The 23568-nt window shown below is 45.9% G+C and overlaps 1 protein-coding gene across 1 annotated transcript in view; it reads left to right on the top strand.

Annotated features, from left to right (window-relative positions):
* The window catches only part of SLC7A14 (solute carrier family 7 member 14), a 34527-nt gene that overhangs the window by 580 nt on the left and 10379 nt on the right, over positions 1 to 23568 (top strand). The window contains exons 2-5 of the mRNA XM_014938866.1: positions 14400 to 14811; positions 20794 to 20879; positions 20990 to 21143; positions 21953 to 22170. Of these exons, the coding sequence (XP_014794352.1) occupies positions 14508 to 14811; positions 20794 to 20879; positions 20990 to 21143; positions 21953 to 22170 (762 nt within the window). The 5' untranslated portion in view covers positions 14400 to 14507. The remainder of the gene's footprint in view (positions 1 to 14399; positions 14812 to 20793; positions 20880 to 20989; positions 21144 to 21952; positions 22171 to 23568) is intronic.

Here is a 23568-nt window from a genome sequence, read left to right as displayed (position 1 = left end):
TTCCCCTTCCCCCCCCCACCCCGGCGCCGGCAAAACTCCCTCTGACTTCCAGGCTGGTAATGGAGTTGGTTTCCTCTTTACGTCACCCCGAGTCGGTGCTGTTTATTGATTCCACACGGGTATTTTTTCAAACTGCCTGGTACCAGCCGTCTGCCCGCCCCAGCCCCGGGTCCGTGTGCTTCAGCATCGCTCTGTGGAAAAGCCTAATCTTTTTTTTTTCTCAGAATTGCTCTCCAGCTCAGGTTTTGTGGCCTATTAAATGCTAGTTCATAGAGATCGACTTAGTGCCTTCCTGTCAGAGGCTGTACCCAGAGAGCTCTAATATAGGGCTTCCTACATCAACACAGGCTTGGGGGGGGGGAAGGGAGGGGGGAGTAGGAAGCTGTATTACTCTGGTCAACCCCAGAGAAGACTTTTGGCTCAAAAGGGCCACGTCTGATTTAATCTACTATATTAATTAATTAATCTATCTTCCCAGTGTCCCTAAGTAGTAGGCAAGTACATTTCAGCATGCCAAGGCATTTGTTTAATTGCCCAAAAACTGTCATGAGACTGAAAGTCTGATTGCTAAAGATATTTACATGTGCTCATTTTATTGGTACACATTGCTAAGGCGTATGGCTTGCCGTAGTTGAACAACATACTGTAAACAAACAAACAACCTCAGACAAGCCAAAAACAATACTAGAGTGAAAAGGTACCTAGATTAAACTGACTAATTATCTGTTCTTAAAACATACCGCTCCACGGGGAACCCTTATTGCACAAGAAGAGAGAAGCAAGGGATTCTCTCAGGGATCCAAGGGCCCAAGTGCTATTTCCCATTTTCATCTGTTAAAGGTGTTGAACTTGGCCAAAAAAACAGAGGCTGATGAGTAGTAAACAATGTCAACAAAGAATCTTAGGTCCTCTCAAAGTCTTAAAACATACCGCTCCACGGGGAACCCTTGTTGCACGAGAAGAGAGAAGTAAGGGATTCTCTCAGGCATCCAAGGGCCCAAGTGCTATTTCCCATTTTCATCTGTTAAAGGTGTTGAACTTGGCCAAAAAAACAGAGGCTGATGAGTAGTAAACAATGTCAACAAAGAATCTTAGGTCCTCTCAAAGTAAAGTCAAATGTACAGGATGGAGGCAACATCTGCGATAGAAAAAGCTGCTAAAGGAGACCAAAGGGAAAAACAAAACACCCTTTTGTTCAATTGCTGCTCAGTAAGGGGAGATGTAGGAAGGAAATTTTATCTTAGACCTTGGAAACTGAGACTGCTAGAATACAGTAGACATAAAATGATGATAAAATTGGAAGTAAAAAAAAAAAAACCAACGAAACCAAATCAAAACAACAACAAAACAAACAAAAAAAATAAACCCCAAAAAACAGAAAAAAGAAAAGCCGAAGCCTGTCAAGGAGTGGAAAAAGGCCCTTACAGCACCTGAGCAACTTATTTCATTAAAAAGAAGGGTGGGAGGCAACTTGATTCTTGAATCTAAGAGCCTCTACAGAAAGAAATTACTAGGCACCGAGTTATTCCTCCATCTGCCAAAGAAAGGCACAGCATGAACTAGTGCCAAGATGCTAAAGCCAAAACACTCTGATTTAAGTGAGGGATCACATTTTTGAACAGTGGAGGGCTGATGACCTGATGAAGGAGCTATCAGAAAATCTGCTGGATTCTCCGTCTGTTTATGTCAAGACTTGGTGTCCTCCCAAAAGATGCAACTTAGCCAAGGCAAGTCATTGGCCTCCCTGCAGGAGTAATTGCCTAAAAGCTAATGGCCTGCGATTCAGACAAAATGAACTTGGTAGACTTAATGGTACCTCTGATCCTTAATTCCCCAAGTTAGGTACAGAGATGTACAACTTTTCCCCCAGATGTTCCAGCCTTCCTTCTATACACCTACAATATTCCCAGTGGGTGAGATTTTTAACCACATAGCAAAAGCAGAACAAATGACTGACCAACTTATATTTTGAATCCCCAGTTTTCCAACTTGTTTCATTAATTAACTCTCCCTGAAAAGAATTTCTTTTTTTGTGCATATTGCAGTGAAGCAATTTAAAACATAAATCATTCTCCTTAGGGAGTCAGTCACGACTCCCAAGTCAAGACATATCTTACCCTTCTCTAATTTTTTAGGAACGTATGAAAATGATGAAAATTCATTCTTTATGGAACTTCAGAGTCTCAGATGGGATTGTATCAGGAAGGATTCCAGCCCAAAATGTTTTAAAGAATATATTTATAGGCTGACTTGACAGTACTTCCTTCTTGAATATGAGACAGTCTGCTTTCTCAGTTCTGAAATCACACACATATAATAAGATTTCATCCGTCTTCCCTTGAAAACAACAGGAGTTTTTTCCAGAAAATTCGGTGAGAACCTTTCAATGGCTAAATTAATGGTTTTCCTGCAACCAAGCAAATAGGATGGCAAGAACTTACATAAACGTAAATACAAAATTCTAGGCTCTCCATGAAAAAAAAAAAAAGGATAACAGCAGTCTGTGACAGAATATTCTTATTTCTTCAGACTTCTTAGGCCCCAAATAATCAAAACTTTGCTTTCACAGCACCTGAGCTATTAAGATCACTGTAACATATACGTTTAAGCAACATGTTGTCCCTATTAGTAAAACATTTTAAAAATAAAAATGTAAAAAAGAACCAAATAGTTCATTGTATTTGTAGTGGGATCCCTAAGTCACACAAAAAAAAGATTAGCAGGTGGGTAGCATTTGTGTCTTTCACATTGATTAAAAATATAAGTTAAAAAAAAAATAAAAAAAAAATCTCTCCCAGAAAGGCTCTCTCTATAAAATGTAAAGTGTGGATGGGCCTGAACTTGTCCTTCTTGTGAGAGACAGTAGATCTAGGGACACCAAAGGATCCAGAGTCAAGAAATATAGTAGGCATTTTTAAGCTGCTTCCTATGTATATGAAAAGCTGGCCAGAGTCTCACCTCGCTCCAGGGAGAGTCTGCTGAACTCATTAAACCACCCACAGTGTGAGTGGGAGTAGATTCTAACACAGATCCAGGAGCCACAGAGATTCCTAAAACATTTTTCGTTTACGAGGAACGGGATGTAGCTAAGCTGCGGCTGCCAACTGGAGACTGCCTTCTAGTACTGAGCAATTTTTCTCTTGTATATATATATATATATTTCCTCAGCTCATGGAGTAGCAGCCCTGCCTCTAGACTATGTGGTCGTCAGCACAGGGGCTGGGTGCTCCAGCTGGCATTGACGTTGCCACCACAGCCCATCCCTTTCTGTCACCAGGCTGGAACACCCCTAGGAGAAAACTATTTTTTTTTTCCCCTGCAATAAAACTGTCAGAGCAAAGCCCAGGCACTTACAAAACAAAACCAGAGAGGTGGAGCCAGGCAGCACGTGACTCTATTGTGTCTGTTCCTCTGCACGGCGACTGTATCAATAATTTACTGAAATACGTGATACCATAAATTAAATCTACCTGGCAGGCGAAGAGAAGAGGAGCTTTTGCGGTGCAGGTTTTTCAAGTACCATGTCCTAATTCTGAGAGGACAGAGTTACAGGATCAAGTGGTTTTCTGCCTACAGGGAAATGGGTTACAAGCATCCAGTGTGGGTATCTGTCTTGAAACTTTAGGTAAGCATCTAAAAACCCAAACGTGTGGGTTGGAGGGCAGCCCCTCTCTGCAGCCACAGACTTGTGCTTGTTGCTGACAATGACCTAAGTTGGTGGTTTGGTCCACTCCTCCTGAAGGTCCTCAGCTCCCTGAGAGCAGGCTGGGTCTTACTCAACAGCGTTTTTTAGGCCTGAGGATGGAGATCACCCCCTGTGTTTAGATGCCACTTGCACATCTGAGCACCTTCCACCTGCAGCAGCACAATTAGATAGGCCAAGATAGGACAAGGGGTAATGGTCTTAAACTGAAAGAGTGGAGGTTTAGACTAGATATTACCAAGATCTTCTTCCGGCCTGAGGATGGAGATCACCCCCTGTGTTTAGATGCCACTTGCACATCTGAGCACCTTCCACCTGTAGCAGCACAATTAGATAGGACAAGGGGTAATGGTCTTAAACTGAAAGAGGGGTGGTTTAGACTAGATATTACCAAGAACTTCTTCACTATGAAGGTGGTGGGACACTGGCCCAGGCTGCCCAGAGAAGCTGTGGCTGCCCCATCCCTGGAGGGGTTCAAGGCTTGGAGCAACCTGGTCTGGTGGGAGGTGTCCCTGCCCTGGGCAGGGGGATGGAACTGGATGATCTTTAAGGTCCCTTCCAACCAGAACCATTCTATGATTTTAATTAAAATTTATCTTTAAGCATGTGCTTAAGAGTACTATTGAAATGCAGCCTAATGAGGAACCTGTTACTTCATACTAAATGAGCAGCTGTTCCCTGGTGCTCAGCAATGCCAGGGTGGCCTCCGGGTAGGAAGAGTGCTATTGAAATGCAGCCTAATGAGGAACCTGTTACTTTATACTAAATGAGCAGCTGTTCCCTGGTGCCCAGCAATGCCAGGGCGGCCTCCAGGTAGGCTCAGGACACCCTAGTCTGGTAGTGAGGGAAACGTATGCTTCTCCTGCCTGTCCTTCATCCTCGGCTGGGAACAGGCAGAAAACATCGGTGTCAGGTCTTGCACCGCTCCAGCCCTGCAGTGAGATGCTCAGGAAGCATCTGGGTACACCTTGTCTAAGGCACCTGGGCTACAGCAGGTGTGTTCCACTCATTAACAGGCTGTGGAAGCAACAGGGACCAGGAGACGTGCAATTAATAACTAGGGTCACCAGCTCCGCACAAAGTAAATGAAGACAGAAAGCAGGAATATGCCAAGTTCCTTTGGCTGAGAGCTCCAGCACAAGCAAGAGCTGTAGCAATAATATTTCTGCAACTCTGCTCGCCGCTCTTAATTATATGCCAAGTTCCTTTGGCTGAGAGCTCCAGCACAAGCAAGAGCTATAGCAATAATATTTCTGCAACTCTGCTCCCTGCTCTTAATTGAGTGAGGGCACATCAGTTGAGTTACTCTTGCCAGGCAGGGCAGCTCACCATGGGGACACGCTGCTTACTGTAGCTGGGAGACAAAAATGTGTAGCTTCAGTGAAAGAGGCTGGGTTTTGGGGTCTCACGGGTAAGGGAGGTTAAGAGCAAGCATGCAATTAGCTACCAGGACTTCAACAGCAAGAAAATTTTAAGCTAAAGGTAATCATGTTGGCTTGTGCCAATTCCCTCACTACACAAGGACATCTCCTGTGCATCACTCAGGAATATTCCAATACCCTAACTTTTATGCTATTAGCATTTTTAAGAACGTACAACTCTTCAGTTAATTCTGCTTCACTTAGTGCCATCCCAGATGCTGATTTGGTCTTAGACGGGCATTCGTAACTACCTCACCTGGGAAATGTCAGAAAGCCCTCACGCCACAACGCCTGGTGTTACTCACGCTACACACCGCTCAGGGGCTGCGGGGCATTTGCCTGACTGATGATGATAAATGACTAAGCACAGAAACTCTATTCTAAATCATCTCCTTTGATCAACTTGTGCTCACATTACTCATGTAATCGGTTGTGTTGAAAGGCAGGAGGATTACTCACGTAAGGCAAGGATTTTTTGTCCTAGTGGATAATAAGAATGAGTAGCCAAACATGTCATAAAAGCAGCTGGAGCTGCTATTCACTTTCTTGGAAGTGCGTTGAATCTACCTCACACTTCTGTTGAGGAATTTAGAGGCACAGGCTACAACCAGCCAAATTACCCAGCAGTTCTAGGCTCCCTTTTCCATATGCAAAAATCCCCCCCTTGATTTGCATATACTACTCTTGCTTCTTCTGCAGCTGTCAGTAGGCTCAGGATTGAAGAAGGTGTCTTTCCAGCTTGTTCTGGGGAAAGTGTTTCTTTGAGAACCTCTCCTGCATTAATTAGCTGATAGCCAAAATGATGGGAATGGGGCAGCGAGGCATAATCAATTACATTTGTATAACCACTGATGGAACAGGATAACTAATTAATGAGACCGTGTGCACATACAAAAGAGAAATGCATTTGAAACCCGGCAGGGGCTGAACGGTGTTTGTAAGCCTGATGTGTTTACAGTGTAAAAGACCAGTTCAGACTCCTACTAAATTATTACAGAAAGCCAGAAAGACTGCTGGTAAACAAGAGTCAGCGTCGAGACCAAAAATCCCCAGTTTCTTAGTAGGGAATAAAGGAATCTCTGTATAAACATCAATCTTCAAAATAAAACTAGAAGCTTTAAAATAGTGAATTTTCAGATCCTGTATTTGATACGTAATTTTTTTTCCTGGTTTGGACAATAAAACCAAAGTGCTAAAATCATACTTTTTTTTTTAAAAAAACCTTTCAGGTTTAATTTGTGGTTTTGCCACTGAAATTCAAAATGCTACCCAGAAATGAAATAAGTTGTCATAATGATGCATCAGCCCGACTTTCGCAACAGTAAAAATCCATTTTGTTTAGAAAGGCTCACAAATTAATAAATAACCCGTTCTGCCTGGAGCAAACAGTAATGACTTTCATTCTGCGATGTAAAAGTATGGATCCACGGAGGAAAGAAAAAGAAAGCACAAGCCAGTAATTAGAGAGATTTCCTCCTTCACGTTGTTAAAGCAAAGACAGTTTTAAAATGAGTATAATTCTAGAAGAGACTGCCTGGTAACCCGGGTCTGAACATTTTGGTGATACGAAGGCAGCCCTTGTCCACTCTGACTGTGAGAATCATTACAGAAAATGTGTATCTCATCAAAGCCGTAATTACTGAAAGTATAATTGGCAGTATAATCCACTGCCCAAAAATAGGAAAAAGCCCAAAGTAGCAAACACAAGGCTGTAACCACCCCACTGATACCAACAGCAATCGTGCTGCTAGGACAGTATTTCCTAGCGTTGCAAATAGGAGGAAAGAAAAAGAAAGCACAAGCCAGTAATTAGAGAGATTTCCTCCTTCACGTTGTTAAAGCAAAGACAGTTTTAAAATGAGTATAATTCTAGAAGAGACTGCCTGGTAACCCGGGTCTGAACATTTTGGTGATACGAAGGCAGCCCTTGTCCACTCTGACTGTGAGAATCATTACAGAAAATGTGTATCTCATCAAAGCCGTAATTACTGAAAGTATAATTGGCAGTATAATCCACTGCCCAAAAATAGGAAAAAGCCCAAAGTAGCAAACACAAGGCTGTAACCACCCCACTGATACCAACAGCAACCGTACTGCTAGAACAGTATTTCCTAGCATTGCAAACAGGCAACTCTCTACGATCCAGGGAAGATACCACGCTACCAGGAAGATGCTTTTTCCTCTTGTAACAGCTCAGGTTCTGGAGCTGCTGCTATCAAAACCAGAGGGAAGGTTGCAGAAGTGTGTGCCAGCACGAGATGAATCTCGGTTCCTGGGCACGGTGTTTTAAATGCCTGAATTTTAGAGGTCGGCATATTAGTCCTTGGAGCAGTCTGACCACCCAGACCTGTGACCCCAAACCTCTTTTTGGAGGTTCTTGTGTTTGACTCTGTTATGCAGAAGGATGGGTGTCATATCTGATAGCCATAACCATTGGTATCAACATCTGCATTTCAAATGCAAAATCATGCAGCCACCAAAAATGAGGGCTGGGAGGTGCATAGAGCCACAAGGGTCCTTCTGCAGATGACCGTGGGCAGGTACAAAAACAATATTGTTTTCAACAAGGTACATCTAGGGGAGCATTAATAGCTTTTAGCACGGTTTCTCTTCTGCTTCCTTAGAAAACCCAACCGAATAACCACTCACGTACTTCTGAAAGGTAGCTGCTCCCTTGTCCTTTTTACTGACAAAGGAACAAATTTACTAATTTCGTGTGGTTTCACCACCGTCCTAGAGGGAGCCTATCAGAGTAGTTCCAAGAAGTTCCTGGTTCCCCATCTCCTGCTCAGCTCACCCATCTATTGATTTGTCATTTCCCTGCATTAGCAGTATCATTTTGTTTTTTAAGGCTTTTACTTTGCCATCTCAAGACAGCAATGACAAACTAGACCTTTTTAGAAATGTGCAAATTGATTATACCTCTTTCTCTGTAATTCTCTCTTTATTTTTTTTTTTTCCCCTTCTGGTGATTAAATAGCTTTTTTGCAAACACAAATGGAGCACTTCATGCATATTGCATTATTTACAGCTCGGCACTCAGAGACTGTAGTATCTGTCATAAGTACCCTGCACTCAGCCCTACACCACTCTGCATCATGAGGAATCACTGGTCCCTGGACAAAAAGGGCAGAAAACAAGCAGAAAACCCAAATGCCAGGTGCAGGGCTTCTTTCTGTAGGCATGAGGGAGAAGGACAGCAGAAAACCTGATGTCTTGGGGAGGTGGATTTACTGTTTAAGGGGTGGAAGCACACCTGCAGGGATACCCATGAGCATCTCAGAAAAGGTGAAAAGGTTTCCATCCCCTGCAGGCTATAAGAGCTGTAGGTGTGGCCTCCAAATGCATCCAGCATCTAAGGAGGAAAACAACACTGATCCCTTCAGCCCCAGAGCTGTTTCTCTCTAGTTTGACACTCCAGAGGACTCTAAGGGACCCCGGTAGCCTGGGCCAACTGCTTGTGAGGTGGGCATGTAGTTAACCCTGGCAAAGTTTAGAACAGCCCACTACCAAGGGATCTGCTAGCCTTCACCCCAACCAGCTCCAATTTCACTCCTGTGTCACTTCAGTTCCCATTTATTCCTTGGGCAGATGAGCACCCAGCCACCTAAACTTCCTCATTTCTCACCTCCATGAACGCGGTACCCAAAGACTGGTGCTCAAATCCTGACTTAGCTCTTTAGCTTTGGAAACAGGACCCACCAGCTGGAGGTTTAACACCTCTCCCATCCTTCTCTCCACCTTTTCCTCAGTTGTTCAGACAGTCCAGTTTCTCCCCAGAGATGACAGCAGTTAAACCAAAACATTGTACCACCCCTCTGAAGGCTGGAGAGGGGAAAGAAGAGTCATCTCCATTCACATGCTAATTATTTTACTAGATGGCATGTCCATGCTCTTTTGACTCTTGCACTAGAGACCAGAATACAAAGCTTAGGGACTCCTGAGGGCTGGCTCTGGATGTGTGTCACCCTTGCCTTGTCTTTGGTCAAATTAAATATTTCCTCTTTGTTATCTTCTTTTCACAAATAAGCAAAATAAATATTTAGCCACCTTACAGCAGAGTTAACATTGGTAAAGCACATAAAGTAACACAGACAGAAATAACACAGAAAAGTGCCGTTGAGCCCCTCCACTTTCATTTTGCAGTGAAGACACTGCCAAAAATAAAATATTCCTGAACCCATTTTTTGAGTTGATGCAACACAGAAAATTAGTCTTAAACCTGAAAAATAGCACTAGTTTCATTTAGCAAGAATTTCAGTTTAAATTAACCACAGCTCCTCTTGAATTACTCAGGCAGAGGTAAAAATGGAAAGATTAAAAATAAAAGAGCCCAAAATTAACAGCGGAGGCCCAAGGCCAGATTGCTGAAGCTGGACCCACGTGAGCAGCGCTGGGACCGGCAGGGACCAGCCCTCTCTCTCGGCTCTGTGCCCGGCTTCTAAATCCCTTTAAGGAGGGCTGATGATGGAGAGGGAGCCAGCTTTTCCAGTGGCTGCCCAGCTGGGGATCAACCCTGCAAAAACAAGCACGTGAAACTCCAAATTCCGCTCGTAAGGAGAAGATGGAACGTGAGGAGCATCCCTGGCAGAAGGCATCCCTCCGGCCCGAGCCGCTGCCTGATTCCCGCCGCGCCGCATCACATCCCGCCGCTGACGTCATTTCTCTGCCTGCTGTCGGGGCTGTAATGACATTCAGTAGCTTGGGTCTCTTCGTACAATCCACCTCGCCATTACCGAGCCAGTAATTAAAAGAAAAATGAGGAGAGGGAGTAGGGAAGTCAGGCTGGCGTGTTTGTTTCTCTTTCCCATGTCCTTGGTCGGGGATTGCAGGGGGTTTGCTGCCAGGAGCTGCATCATCTTGAGCCGCATCTCGCATCCCTTCGAGCTTTTTGGGCTGCCTTTCCCTGTGGGGGCTGCTGCAGACACAGCCCCTACGCAGAGAAAGCAAGGGGTCTGAGGGCTGTTGCTCCCACACTCTCAATATCTGTATTAATATTTCTGAGGTCCACAGCAGGCACCACCTCGGGGTGCAATAGGAACCTGCGTTTCTGGGGCTCTGGGCAAGGAGGAAAGGGCTTTCCCCATAAAAACCCCTGCAGCAAACCGGGAGCTGCTGTCCCCCACGCCAGCACTATCCAGACCCAGCAAGCTTTCCTCTAAAATAATTACTTCTGTGAGCCATGAAAACCAGAGGAAACCCAACCTTTTCCACTTAATGAGTGCCCCTGCCTGGTTTCCATCAATACACCAACAGGAGCTCTCTTTTTTTTTTTTCATTTATCACCATCAATATTCTGCCTCTTGTTGCATTCCCAGCATTTTTTAAATAGAGGTCTTTGCTTAAGGATACCCCCGTGGACTCCTGGACGGAGGGGAGTCATTAACAGAAAAAAAATCAAATAAGCCATCCCAAAGCACAGATGAGGCTGTGGGAAGCTCCCCTAGCTGGAGCTGCAGGGGGTAATGAGGATGAGCAATGCCAAGGGGCATCTCACAGAACGTTATGGGATTGGAAGGGACCTCTGGAGATCATCTAGTCCAACCCCCCAGCCCCACCAGCACGGGGCAACCGGCAGAAAGTAGCTTTGATCTGGAATAACTCAGCACCAGCCCAGACGCTAAGGAAGATCTATGCCTGTAAATACCTAGGCCTCTCCTTCCAACTTGATTGCTGTTTTAGTTAATTTACCCTAATGAAGAAGAGTGTTTGGGTACAAACAGCGGTTGCTAACAAGCGCGTGGTGGCAGCAGCAAGCGACAGCCGGTGAAGTGACAGTTGGAGAAAACCACCCCAGACTGACTGATGATGGAGAGCTGTGCAGCTCCCCGAGCCAGGCTTCCTCCCTCTGAGCCACAACTCCCCTGAGCACCCCGGGTTTATAATCAAGAGAGCAGGTAAAAACCACAAGAGAAAACTCGCCTTCCATCTGGCCGTGTGTTTCTAGCTGGCCCAGGTTAGTGGAGCTCAGCAGAAACGAACCGTCTCTGCCCCGTGTAAATCATTGCCACCCATGAGATAATTTTTTTTATGGCTTTAAGCGGAGTGAAAGGATGTTTTCCAAGCTACAGAGCAGCAATATGCTGATCTCGCTTAAACATCTGGAATAGTTTCAAATGATTGCTTTAATTGAACACAGCGGCAGTTATAGAGTTATTTTGTTTCAGATGTTTTGGAGCTTTTTTTCCCCTTGGTGCCTCAGGGTGGGTTATATGAATCCCAGGGCTACGATCGGTTGCCCCATGGCAGTGTGAAGCCACGCAGGAGAACTTGCCCCCAGCTAAGCCCCAGACAGCTGGAACAGCTCAGCAATCTAGATCTGGGCACATGACAGATCCACCAGCCAGTCCCTCCTTTATACCATTTAAAATATTTAAGTTTTTTCATTATTTGAGCAGTTTAAAAATATTCCTGGACAAGGATGCCATGTCTTCCCTTGAGGTTGTTTGCAGTGTTGGTGAGGAAGTAATTTCCATACCCTGACGTGCCTTAAGAGAGAACTGGGCTGTCTGAACCAGTCACATTCAACTCTCTTCAGTTTGGGGGATGCACTAGTCTTTCCAGTGTGGATGTGCCTCCCTCCAGTGAGACCACTGCCCTTCCCAAACCCTTCATCAGCCTCCCATGGACACTGCAGACACGATGATGAAAAACTGCTGATTTCAAACCACATCAGTCTCAACCCCCCTAAAAAACAGGGCAGATCTTCCCATGCCAAAGCACAAAGCTGGTGATGGGACCAAGGACCGGCCTGCAGCCTCAACGACTCCACCCCACACATTCCCACCTCTTCTGGTGGCCCAGCAACTCCTCTGTGACAAGCACAGCCTTCACAAAAACATCCAGAAAAGACAACAAGAGACAAAAATGAGCTCTTCCCAGTGTTCATCTCTTCAACTTAAGTTAATCACCCAACTTTTATTTGGGTGATTAACGTCCTCCAAACATCCTCCATATAGCCCCAACGTCCAGCTATATGCTTTTCCTTACAAGAGTTAAGAGCTGACTCTTCAGAATCTATTATTTTCACCTTTTGATGAGTTTTTGGCAGGAGTAAACCAAGGACAGGTTCACTTGGGAAAGGTATTTTCTTACAGTATGAAGTACACGAGAAAATTGTGCAGAGATAAGAATGTCCAAGTTGTAACCATTCAAAAACCAGACAGATACTTCCACCCAGCTTCCTGGCTAGTTTAAGTCCATCCGGCACAAACCTAAGCAGAGCAACCCGAGTCTTTCAAACTCAACTAGGAGCATCCATAAAGTCCAAAGAAAATAATTAAATGAAGGTTGGGAAGTGGTTGGATGGGAAGTGGTTGAATGAAGGAGAGCAAGACCCCTTTGCCAGCCTGTGCTTTGGAGATGCTGTGCTTTGGATAACAGGAGGATGAAATCTGGGTGGTGATCACTTAGAGGATCTACTTCTCCAGTGGCTGAAACACAGCCCTGGCAAAGCAGAGCCACCCTGGAGGTGCCAGCAGAGGAGCCCACTGCTCCAAGGTCTGTTCTGCTTCACCCTGAAGCTGAGCTCTGGCTCAGCTGCCCCTTTCCAACACAAACCTTCACTTAAACCAGAAAGGGACACCCAACCTGAGATCCAGCCCATGCCACAAACCAACCGACTCCTTAGAGCAAACCAAAAGCCAAACCCAAAGATGCATATTTGCTCAAGAGCGGTCACGATTTTGCCTTATTTTTATTCTTAGCTAGAACATCCAGCCTTTCAGCTTGCGGTTGCTCGAGGTAAAAAATTAGCACAATTTGAACTGTGATCAACCAAAACACGAAATGAATGCTGTGTTTTATTTAATAAATTCCAGCAACACAAGGCTGCCTGGTAGACACAGTGTAATTTGTTTTGGATGTAAAGATGGAAAAAATAATTGTTTTGTCTTCGAGGCAATTAAAAAAAGAGATTTCTGTATTAACAGGAAAGAAGCTGCCAGGCTAAAATTCATATTTAATAAAATATTTTTCCTGTTTCCTAATTTTAGCATGCAGAGATTGTCAATTCTTGTTATTTTGCTCGAAGTCAAGAAGTTGTCACGTGTCACTAGGAAGCCATTGCTGCTGGTGTTAGGGGCTCGCCTGACAACTACGCAGTTTGCTAAAAAACGAGCAGAAAGAGAGCGGGGAAACAGCAGTTGCCAAAGAGTTCTTAAAAATATGACCCAAGATGAAAAAGCACAGAGAAAGATAAAAATAAGATAATTTCCTTATTTTTAAGTCAATCTCATGATTTGGAAACATAAGACAATTTTAAGACCATCTTAAAGCTTCTGCCAAACTCCTCTCTCAGCTTGCCTTAACTACGAAGAAGGCAGACCCCAAAGTTTATTGCAGTTACAAAAACGTCTTTTAATGTAAAAAAAAAACCCAAAACAAAACAAAATGAAACCCAAAAAAACCAACCAAACCTAAAAGAGTGTTTAAATAACTACAAAACCGAAGTGATAACCTGAACAAAGAAAGCACACCAAGGACTTTTTTTTAACCACATGATTCATTGGGACCTGAACAAGCAACATCCTTTAAAACTTTGCCCTTTAGGATGATGGTAGCAAACAAAAAAGTAAAAATCAACCAGAGTAGCCAGAGAGCTGTAAGAGTCAACTTGTATAGCACCAAAAAAATCACCCATCCTTGTAATTCATGGTGTTCAAGCCCTATGGCCAGCTGCAGCCTGGCACGGGCAGACAATGGTCTCCATACGCTGGATACAGGAGCGTACAAAGCTATGGTCCCAGCACAGCAATGTCCTGCAGAAGGTCCCATGTGGCTGGGCACAGTGATGGTGGGCTGCCATGTGGTACCAGCAGGAGCATCCCTGTGGTGCTGCCAAGCTTGGGGCTGGGCTTAGTCCCCACCAGGACCCAAGGTGCCACAGTGGCCACCATCACCTTGTGGTTATACATAGCTATCATGGCTTTTGGTAGCACTTAAGCCATGTAATGAGCACTCAGAGGGTATCAGGTTCCTGCTTCTTATGGGGATGTATTAATAACCAGGACTAAAATAACGCAGACAAACACAAAGTGGTGGAGGAGAGCACCTCTGTTGTACAAAACAATTGGGATGGAGAAAGGAGATTTCTATGGAGCAGCAGCGTTGGTGAAAGCAAAGCTACCCTCAGTCCCAAGGGCTCTCCCAGCGCTACAGCCCAGCCAGAAAATGGCTCGGGGACCCCTTTCAGTTCCTCTATGCAGAGCACACCCCCCTTTCTTTGCTATTTTGGTTATAAAACATGTTGTGAGCACTTTTCCTCTCTCTTGCAGCCGGGCCGCCAGCGCAGGAGGGAGCCGGAGTGCAGGGATGCAGCCACAGCCCTGAGCGGGCACGGTGAAAACCATCCTTGACCATCTCCGTGGAGCCCAACACCAGCCATGAGTGGCTTCTTCTCACGCCTGGACCCACGGCGTGTGCCATGGGGGGCAGCAGGCTATGCCCTGCGTACCCGTGTCCTGCGCACCAAGCCCGTGGAGTCGATGCTGGAGGGCACGGGGACCACCACCGCCCAGGGCGCCAGGCTGGCCAAGGTCCTCACCACCCTCGACCTCATCTCCCTCGGCGTCGGCAGCTGCGTGGGCACCGGCATGTACGTGGTGTCTGGCCTGGTGGCCAAGGAGATGGCAGGACCCGGGGTCATCGTTTCCTTCATCATCGCTGCTGTCGCCTCTATCTTGTCAGGTGAGTCGTGTGGGTGGGCTTTTTGAGGAACACACCATCTCATCCATCATCTGGCTTCATTCATGGGTGGATGGACACCTGGCAGGGCCCATGCTCAGCAGCACAAGCTACGAGGGGCCAATAGCTTCCCCCAAAATGGCCTAAAAATACCATTTCACACTGGGCTTACTCAGTGCTCATGTGGTGCACCATCTCTCATTGCCCAAATACCAGACCAAACCCCGTACTGGGAGCCAGCAGCCCAAGAATAACTCCTCCTGATGAGCTGCTGAAGGTTTTCTCAAGGATGGAGCCTGTGGTCAATACATTTTAAAACACCAGTGAGAGTTTTGCAGCATGTGTTCCAGGCAGAGATTGCAGTCAGGCCACAGTATTGGAGCAAGAGCTCAACGTGGCTTGTGGGACCCTCTGTTTCAACAGAAAGGATATTGGTGGCTTGGGTAGCACCAGGGCCATCTGCTTTTGCTGTGGACATTGCTAACAGTGAAACAATTCCTCAGTTAGTGTTGGAGTTGATTTTATTGGCAGGATCACTCTTTGAATTTCTAAACAAAAAAGCCAACAAACAAATGCGAGGAGAGAGAGGAATTATGTATTTTAGTGAGAAGCTGGTGAATTCCATCTCCTCCGTAGGAACCCAGCTGAGCATATGGCTCGAGCTGCGGTTTCCACATGAAGCCAGGACTGCTGGCGTTTGTCCTTTCCAGATCAGTGCTAACACGATGATGTGATGTTCCTGCTCTCCCGGCTCAGAGGACTTTGCATGCTGTGTCAGTCTGGTATCCAGCTTTTATCCGCGGGTTGGATAAGGAAACTTGAGTAAATGGCAAAGGGCTTTGACAGAAAGGCAGGAACAGCAAACACAGCAAAATGACCTGGCTCAGCTTTTCAAGCCTCGGGATTTTTGGAAGGGGAGGTAGAAGCACATCATGCTCTTTCCCTGGAGATTGCAGCGCTGCTCTGTGGAGATGCCACCAAAGTTGGTGTGAGGTTGAACTTCCCACACGCCCCAGTGCAGGGACAAGTGTCACCCTCTCCCCAAAGCCATGTCAGGGAAAGATCCCAGCGATGCTGGCTGGGGACCACCACACTGACAACCCTACCTCCCTTCTCCCCAGTAGAACCCCAGTGACAAGGTAGCTCGGATACATTTACCACTGGTTCAACCTAGAACAAGACCTGAGAGCATGCAATGAGATCCGATGTTCGTTTGAGATCCCAACACAAGGAATGAACCAAAACGCCCATTTTTTAACCGAGGCAGCAGATAACATCAGTATCCTTATCCATTCCCACTGTCCGCTTTCTCTCCTCTGTGAGGGTTTTGCTGGCTGGGATGCAAACCAAGAGCAAACGGAGCTTGGGTGGGTCTCACCTAACAAAAACAGGCTGTCCTCCAAAAGGGGCTTTTTTACCCCAGACACAAGCCCTGCCCCGCAGCGGGGAGCTCCTCCCGCCTTCACCCATGGGAGCCCGCATCGCTTCCCCCTCAGCTTTCATCTCCGCTTGCTTTTGTAGCCCTGGGTAAGTGTTTTCGTGAAGGATGCAGTGTTTTGATAGTTTCCTTGGCCGCTTCCTCGCTTCATCGTTGACGCTGCTCTTGTTTATAACAGCAACACGTTTTTGGCAAGTAGAACCAAGCAAGGGTTCAGGAGCCAGACAGGCTATCGGGCTCTTGGGGAAGTGATTTCATCATGGTCACTCCCGGTCTATGGGACACAGAGATGGGGCAAGTGTGCACGGACAGATTTGAAGGAGTTTCTCACGGTTTTAGGGCCAGATGGGACCACTAGGTCACCTGCTCTCCCTTGAAGTATTGAAGACCACAGAGTCAGATCTCACTGCCTGTAACACCAGCCCAGGAGGGTTTGGGATAAAAAAAGAAACCTTCCAGAAAGCCATTTGGTTTCACCAGGTGACCACCTTAAGGAAGCCACACTAGGAAGATCCCTCTTGTGAGAAATCCCTGAACCTTTCCATGCCGTTTAGCCCAGTTTCAGATAGGGATTTCTTCAATTTCATAATTTCATCTACTCGACAAATTCCAGTTTACCTTCCCTTAGGTTTAAGCAATGTGTTCCCCACGGGGTATTTACAGGCATCATTGATTAAACTGGTAAATTAAATCTATCTCTTCTATTCTCTCACTAGAAGGCCTTTTATTCAGCTCTCAAGCAGAAACATTTGCCCAAATTTCCTCCAGAAAGCCTCTATGCAGCGCACACCACAGGCTCCCTCCATCAGTTGCGACCGCTGGGATTGCCCACTCTCACCCCCATCTCTCACCAAAACCCCTTCTTGGCAAAAATCAGCAGTTTGCATCTTACCCAACCCCCTGACCCTCTCCACAGACATTCCCACCAGCCATTGCTCATCCCTTTAGTGGTCTCCTTTTCCTAAAGTAATACAACCTTTGCATTTTACGAGCTCAGGCAAGGCTCAGGTCCTCCCCCATGATGGTTACTGGTGTGGAAGAGTTTTCTCTGCCACACAACCCCACAGGCTTCAGTGCAAGAAGAGACCCTCCCACAGGAACTGCTCTGCAACCCCAGCAATTCTTCATGGGGATTTCAAGCACCAAGCCACACAATTTGGAGCACATTGCCATGCTCTTACCTGGTATCCATGTGGGAGCAGGCTCAGAAACAGCCTAGGTGCATTATGGAGGAGGGAAGAGATGAGCATGTGCCTCAGGTGCTGCCTGGCTTCAGGACAAGGGCCAGGATGAGGGGCTCCAGCTGCAGCTGATCATGAGCTGCTTGGGTGGGGCTGTAGAAATGGCAGCCCTTTTTTTAAAGAAACTTCCTTTATGGAGCTGCCTTTTATATATCTGTATGCAGTGGTCATGAAATACAATGAACAGGCTTGGTGAAAATAGGATTTTGCCATATACCTGCCTTGATTAATTGGCTGCTCTTGTTTAAAGAAGGATGGTCCCTCTGGAATTCTTGCACAGTAGCATGAATTAATTGGTGTTGCCTCCAGTGCTGCTGAAAGGCTGTTCCCCAGAGGCTTATTTCACCTGAAACATCACTCCCATCGTGCCAGTGCCCTGTGGGATCTCTCATGGTCCCCGTGTGTCCTCATGCCCAAGCCACTGCTAACACAAAAACGTCTAATGTAGATGTGCTGTATGGAAAGCTGTGGCTGCCTCACCTCTTACCCCCAAACAAGATAATACCAGGGAATGTAGAGGTCAATTGGATCTGGAAAATGAGGATCTGTAGATGAGATCTTGGAAGGGATGATGGCATGGACCAAACCACTCAGCTGTGTTTATGTCCTTCTGAATAATGTCAATAACTGTATAATTACACCAGCGTAATGACTGCCATGCCACTTACACAGTGTAGCTGATACTCCAGGAAAAGAAATGGTCTTCCACAAAAAGGCTGCTCTTACAAACAACTGTATTGGCTTGTTTTCTGCAGAAACATGCAATCATTCTTGGTTAGGGATCAAAAAAAGAAATCTCTCTCCAAATTCAAAGAGTGGCGGTGGGGAGAGCATGCCCAGCAGGGACTCCAGGAGAGCTGTATCTCTCTGGGTACCGGGGAGTAGCCGTGAATAACTGAGTAAAACAGTTTTATTATGCAGTTGTATAGCAATAATAATAATAATAATGCAGAGATTAGGCACATAAAATCTGCACCCTAATAAATGACAATATTATCTGCACCCAGATAAAATCTGCACCCTAATAAATCATGATGGTATCTTCCTTTTTAAGCAGAGAGGGGGGTGCTTTGAACCCCATTTCTGATGGAGGACCTGCAGCACCCCAAAGCAAAGTGGTTTGATTAATGCCTTCCGATAACAGCCAGTGGCAGTCAGGGATGGACAGCAGACCTTGCACCTCATGTCTCCCGGACTGGATACTGCATGCTATGAGAAAAAAGAGTTTATTTTCTTAATATATACTGATACTTAATGCAGATATCCAAAAAGTGTTTCTGTATGCAATGCATAGTGAAAGACTACTCTTCTATTTTGGGATCCTAGTAGAGTAATTGAAAACTCAAACATTTTATACATACTAATATCTTTGCTTTGCCATTATCATTCTGTATCAATAACAATCCCCTTTAAGCCTTATCTTGTCATTGGCTAAAAGCAGAGCTGCCTCCAAGAAAGATTATATGATTTTAAAGGCCATCAAAGAGAGAAACTAGATACTTGTCCCCATCAGAGCACCTGTTTCATAAATCATTCAGGCCTCTAGTTATCTGTGAATGTCTTACGTTCGCCGGGTGCATGCATTTTTCATCATCTTTGAATAATGACTGTCTGTAGGGCTGGGTGACGGGGATGTCTTGCTGCTCCTGTGGTTGGGCCTGCTCTACAGAAATCAAGTTTGGAAGAGTCCCATTGAAAAGCCCTGCCAGCATCACGTTAAAGGAAGTTAAACGGTGAATGGGATATCAAAACCCTCCAATACCAATAAAAGAAGCACCAGCAACTTCAGCTTAGGGTTTCAGTAATTCTGTGTTGGCACTGTGTGAAAACTGCACTGACAGTAAGAGCAGCGACTTCATAACATTTTTATAAATTATTCATTCCTCTCTCCGTACTGAACTGATTGCAATTTTGAAGCAATTATTATCTTCTAAATAGAGAAAAGTAGTTGATAAAGGACTCAATAATTACTACGTGTTTACACAACGATAATAACAGCCCTAACCTGTTAATCCACAGGAGCTGAACTGGGGTCTTCAGGACAGGGGCTTAAGCAGTGTTAAAGGTGCAGGATGTGGTGTGCCCTTCCAGCACTTCTTCTGACTAATATTTGGGGAATTTATGACTAATTCCATCCATTCCTTTTAAATAAAAGCTAATGGCTGTTTAAAGACAGCAATGTGTCAGGGTCAGGTTTTTATTGAAAAGTGTCCTGACATAGTAAGTACACAAGGAGTTTGGAAAGTATTAAAGTCCACTGAAATCTCGTCCCAAACAGTTCCAGTTAAATCTTTCTTTTTGCTTCTCTTCTATCCTACAAAGTTAGTTTTGCAATTATTTTGCAGAATGAGGCTTCTATGTAACATTTTTAAATGTTAAAATAACTTCTGTTCTCTATGCAAGATGGGTTAAAATTCCTCTTGCATGGATACGAATGAGAGCAGGGATGATCAGGCCAGTGCTCGTGCCTGGATCTGCACAGCAATAATCCAAGATAAGCATTTGGAGATTGCACCTTCGTGGCAAGGAGAGGTTTAGCCTTGTGTGAGCCCTCCTGTGGCATCTTAGTCTAGGGTGAGGCTGGCCAGCACTGGCCCAGGATCCCAATCAATGGCTACAACCATCCCTGACCTCCTTGTGCCCCACAGTGCTTTGGAGAAACCCAAACACCATCCTCTGGCAGGTCTCACTGTAACCACCTTTTCCCTGGCAAACTTGAGGGCTGTGATGGTTTCTGCAGCCAAAAGCGCTGGGAACTTGTCAGAATACTGATACCACAAATAAAACATCTGATAAAATCCCAGGAAAAAGTGGCAAAAATCATATTATGGTGTCACCTGTTGGATGGGGAAGAGGAGGTACCATCAAAGCTACTGCAGGGAAATAGGGCCCCAAGGACCACACCACCATGCATGAATTCACACCTGGCTTTGCTTTTATGTCTAGGGGGGCTGCAGCTGGCCATACCAGAGGGTCTCACATCAGGAGCACACACCTGTGAGAAGGTTCTTCTACAAGCTCTAAAGTTTTGGCATAGTTTGAACTGAGCATCCTCAAAATAAAAAATAAAAAAAAAGAAGAATCCCTCACAGCTTGATTTTAAGGGAAACATGAGCTGTTTTTAAGCCAAGCTATTGGGGAAGGAGGGTCACCATGGCCCCCCACGATGACTCTGAGCTCCTCCTGATGCTGACTACCGCCACAGGCACCTCCTGGCACCTCCAGACAGGTGGGACCAAGGCAGTTTTACTGTTTTCCTTTTCCAAGCACATTTTCCTTAAGGTTTCTTCATGTTTTTCCAAACAGGCGTTTGCTACGCTGAGTTTGGCGTGCGGGTCCCCAAGACCACGGGCTCGGCCTACACCTACAGCTACGTGACGGTGGGGGAGTTTGTGGCGTTCTTCATCGGCTGGAACCTCATCCTGGAGTACCTGATCGTGGCGTGCGGGTCCCCAAGACCACGGGCTCCGCCTACACCTACAGCTACGTGACGGTGGGGGAGTTCGTGGCGTTCTTCATCGGCTGGAACCTCATCCTGGAGTACCTGATCGGCACGGCCGCGGGGGCCAGCGCCCTCAGCAGCATGTTCGACTCGCTGGCCAACCACACCATCAGCCGATGGATGATCAACAGCGTCGGGACGTTGAACGGACTAGGTGCGTCACGCCGTGCATAGCTATCGGCCTTAATTAGGGCCTGAAAAGTAATTGGAAGCTCGTTCAGAAGTCAGGCATGGATATTAGGGCTTCATTCATTATTTACCGTCCGTCTGCCTCTGGTACTTTGCCTTTGCAGACTGGTTTGCAGACGGGATTCAGGGGGATGGGATACATCATACTTTGAGCCCCTTCGGGATCATAGAATGGTTTGGGTTGGGAGGGACCTTAAAGATCATCCAGTTCCCACCCCCCTGCCATGGGTAGGGACACCTCCCACCAGACCAGGTTGCTCCAAGCCCCATCCAGCCTGGCCTTGGACATCTCCAGGGATGGGGCAGCCACAGCTTCTCTGGGCACTGTCCCAGTGTCTCACCACCCTCACAGGAAAACCATGTAGAAACTCAGACCTGTTGTGGCCCTGTATGACCAGGAGTTCCAGCAACAGTCTGTGGTTCCTGCCAGTAAGTAAACCAGCTAGCTGTCCTGCACCTGTGCCATGAAAACTTAATGTTTGATTGATTTTTAATTAGTACTTGGCAGATGTTATGCAAACTGGGACTTGATCATTTGTTTACTACCCTCCCAAAACTCCTAGCAGTGTCTTGAGGCATCAAGATTTATCACCTTAATAAAACAACTTCAGCTAGCAGAGTCAAGGGCATCTGGCGACCACATTTACACTGTGACCAAGGAGTTCTGCAAAGCCTCAGGGTCTGAAAAGTGTTTAAAAAAGCTCCCACAGAGTTTCTGGACGTGCTGTCCACCACTATGGATGGAGAGTTACACACCTCTTTTCTCTTACCTAGGAAAAGGAGAGGAGTCGTACCCTGATCTTCTTGCTCTGGTCATTGCTGTCATTGTCACCATCATCGTGGCCATGGGGGTGAAGAACTCGGTGGGGCTGAACAACGTGCTCAACATCATTAACCTGGCAGTCTGGATCTTCATCATGATTGCTGGTCTCTTCTATATCAAAGGTGACAACTGGGCTGAAGGGCAATTCCTGCCCTTTGGATGGCCGGGGGTAAGTCCTGGGCGCATGGAGGGACACGCAACACCTAAGCAGTGCCACCCCACTGCCACTCATTCAGCTTTGCTCATGGTATAGGAGCCCTACTTCCACAGCACTCCCCAAATCTCAACCCTGCTCAAACCTCCTTTGGCCAGGGGTTCCCAACTTCCACCACTGCAGGCTTGGATCCAGACCTCCTCACTCCACCAAACCCAAAGACCATGGCAGTACTTTGCCCGTATCTCCTGCCATTTCTTAGAATAAACCCAGAACATTTCCAAAATGTCCTCCTGGAGAGCCAATCTCCACATGAAAGTATACCCCAGGAAATGCCACTAATTGCCAGGCGATGGAGCAAAAAGCAGTGGCCATCTGAGACAGGGCTCTCAGGAGGAGCTGGCTCAGCCTCTGCAGAGGGGGGAGATACTTGGGTTGGCTGGTTTTCAACAACAATGTTCTCAAGCATTTGTTTTGAGCACTTCATAATGCCACCTGCCAGTACTTATTTTATGGATGTTCCCTCAAAGCTTACTGAGAATTTGGACATATTTGGCTTTTTTAGCTTGCTTGCACTGGTTTTTATCCAAGGATGAACAGAGACTGAAAATATCTCAGCTGGCCTGGACCCAAGATCATTTCTCAGATTTACACTGCTCGACTCCATCGGAGTTCTGTGCAGAAAAATAAGCAATAAAGCAAAGTAAACCAAGAATCCTGATTATTGAAAAGTTCCCAAGCTGCCATACGGTCCCTGCACCTCCCTTCAGTAAATCAATACCTCTCTGCCAGAGAACAACAGTGAGGGGAAGAGCACTGAGGCCCCATCTGAGAGCAGAGGTCATATTTACCTTTGGATTGTGCTTGGCTTTTTGTGCCATACAACGGGAATGAAAAAGAGAAAATAGAAAATAGCTGGTTTTGCTCTAACTCGCCCCTCCCAAATGCCTTCTGGCAAAAATACAGAGTTTTAAAAGATGCATATCTAAAACATATCAAAATCAATAAGGTCTTCCCATCATTTTCAGCTAGCTGGTTGTCTCCCAAATTGTTTGTAAAAGTAAATCCACCACAGCACAGGCATGAGATCCCCAAGAGCAGAGAGGATACTTGAAAAAAGTAATTACAGGTAATTCACCCATGAGTGAGGTGAATTTTACTGTCTGCTCCATCACTAAACAGCCGAGATGACAGAGGTGTGGTGGGCACGTGGTACCCAGCTCGCTGGACGTACAGGAGGGTTTTACAGTTGCAAATTAGCTCATTCGCAGCCACACTTTAGCCTTCTTCAGCTCTTCAATCCTATAAATGTCCTCGTTAATACTGTATATTTTTAAAAATCACATTTAAAAAAATAATAACTAAACGGTACAAATAATTCCTCATCCAAGTGCTCCAACGTGTGCTCCTAAA

This window comes from Calidris pugnax, unplaced genomic scaffold (assembly GCF_001431845.1).
Source record: "Calidris pugnax isolate Ruff unplaced genomic scaffold, ASM143184v1 scaffold52, whole genome shotgun sequence".
Lineage (NCBI taxonomy): Eukaryota > Metazoa > Chordata > Aves > Charadriiformes > Scolopacidae > Calidris > Calidris pugnax.
This window is presented reverse-complemented; position numbering and strand designations above follow the sequence as displayed.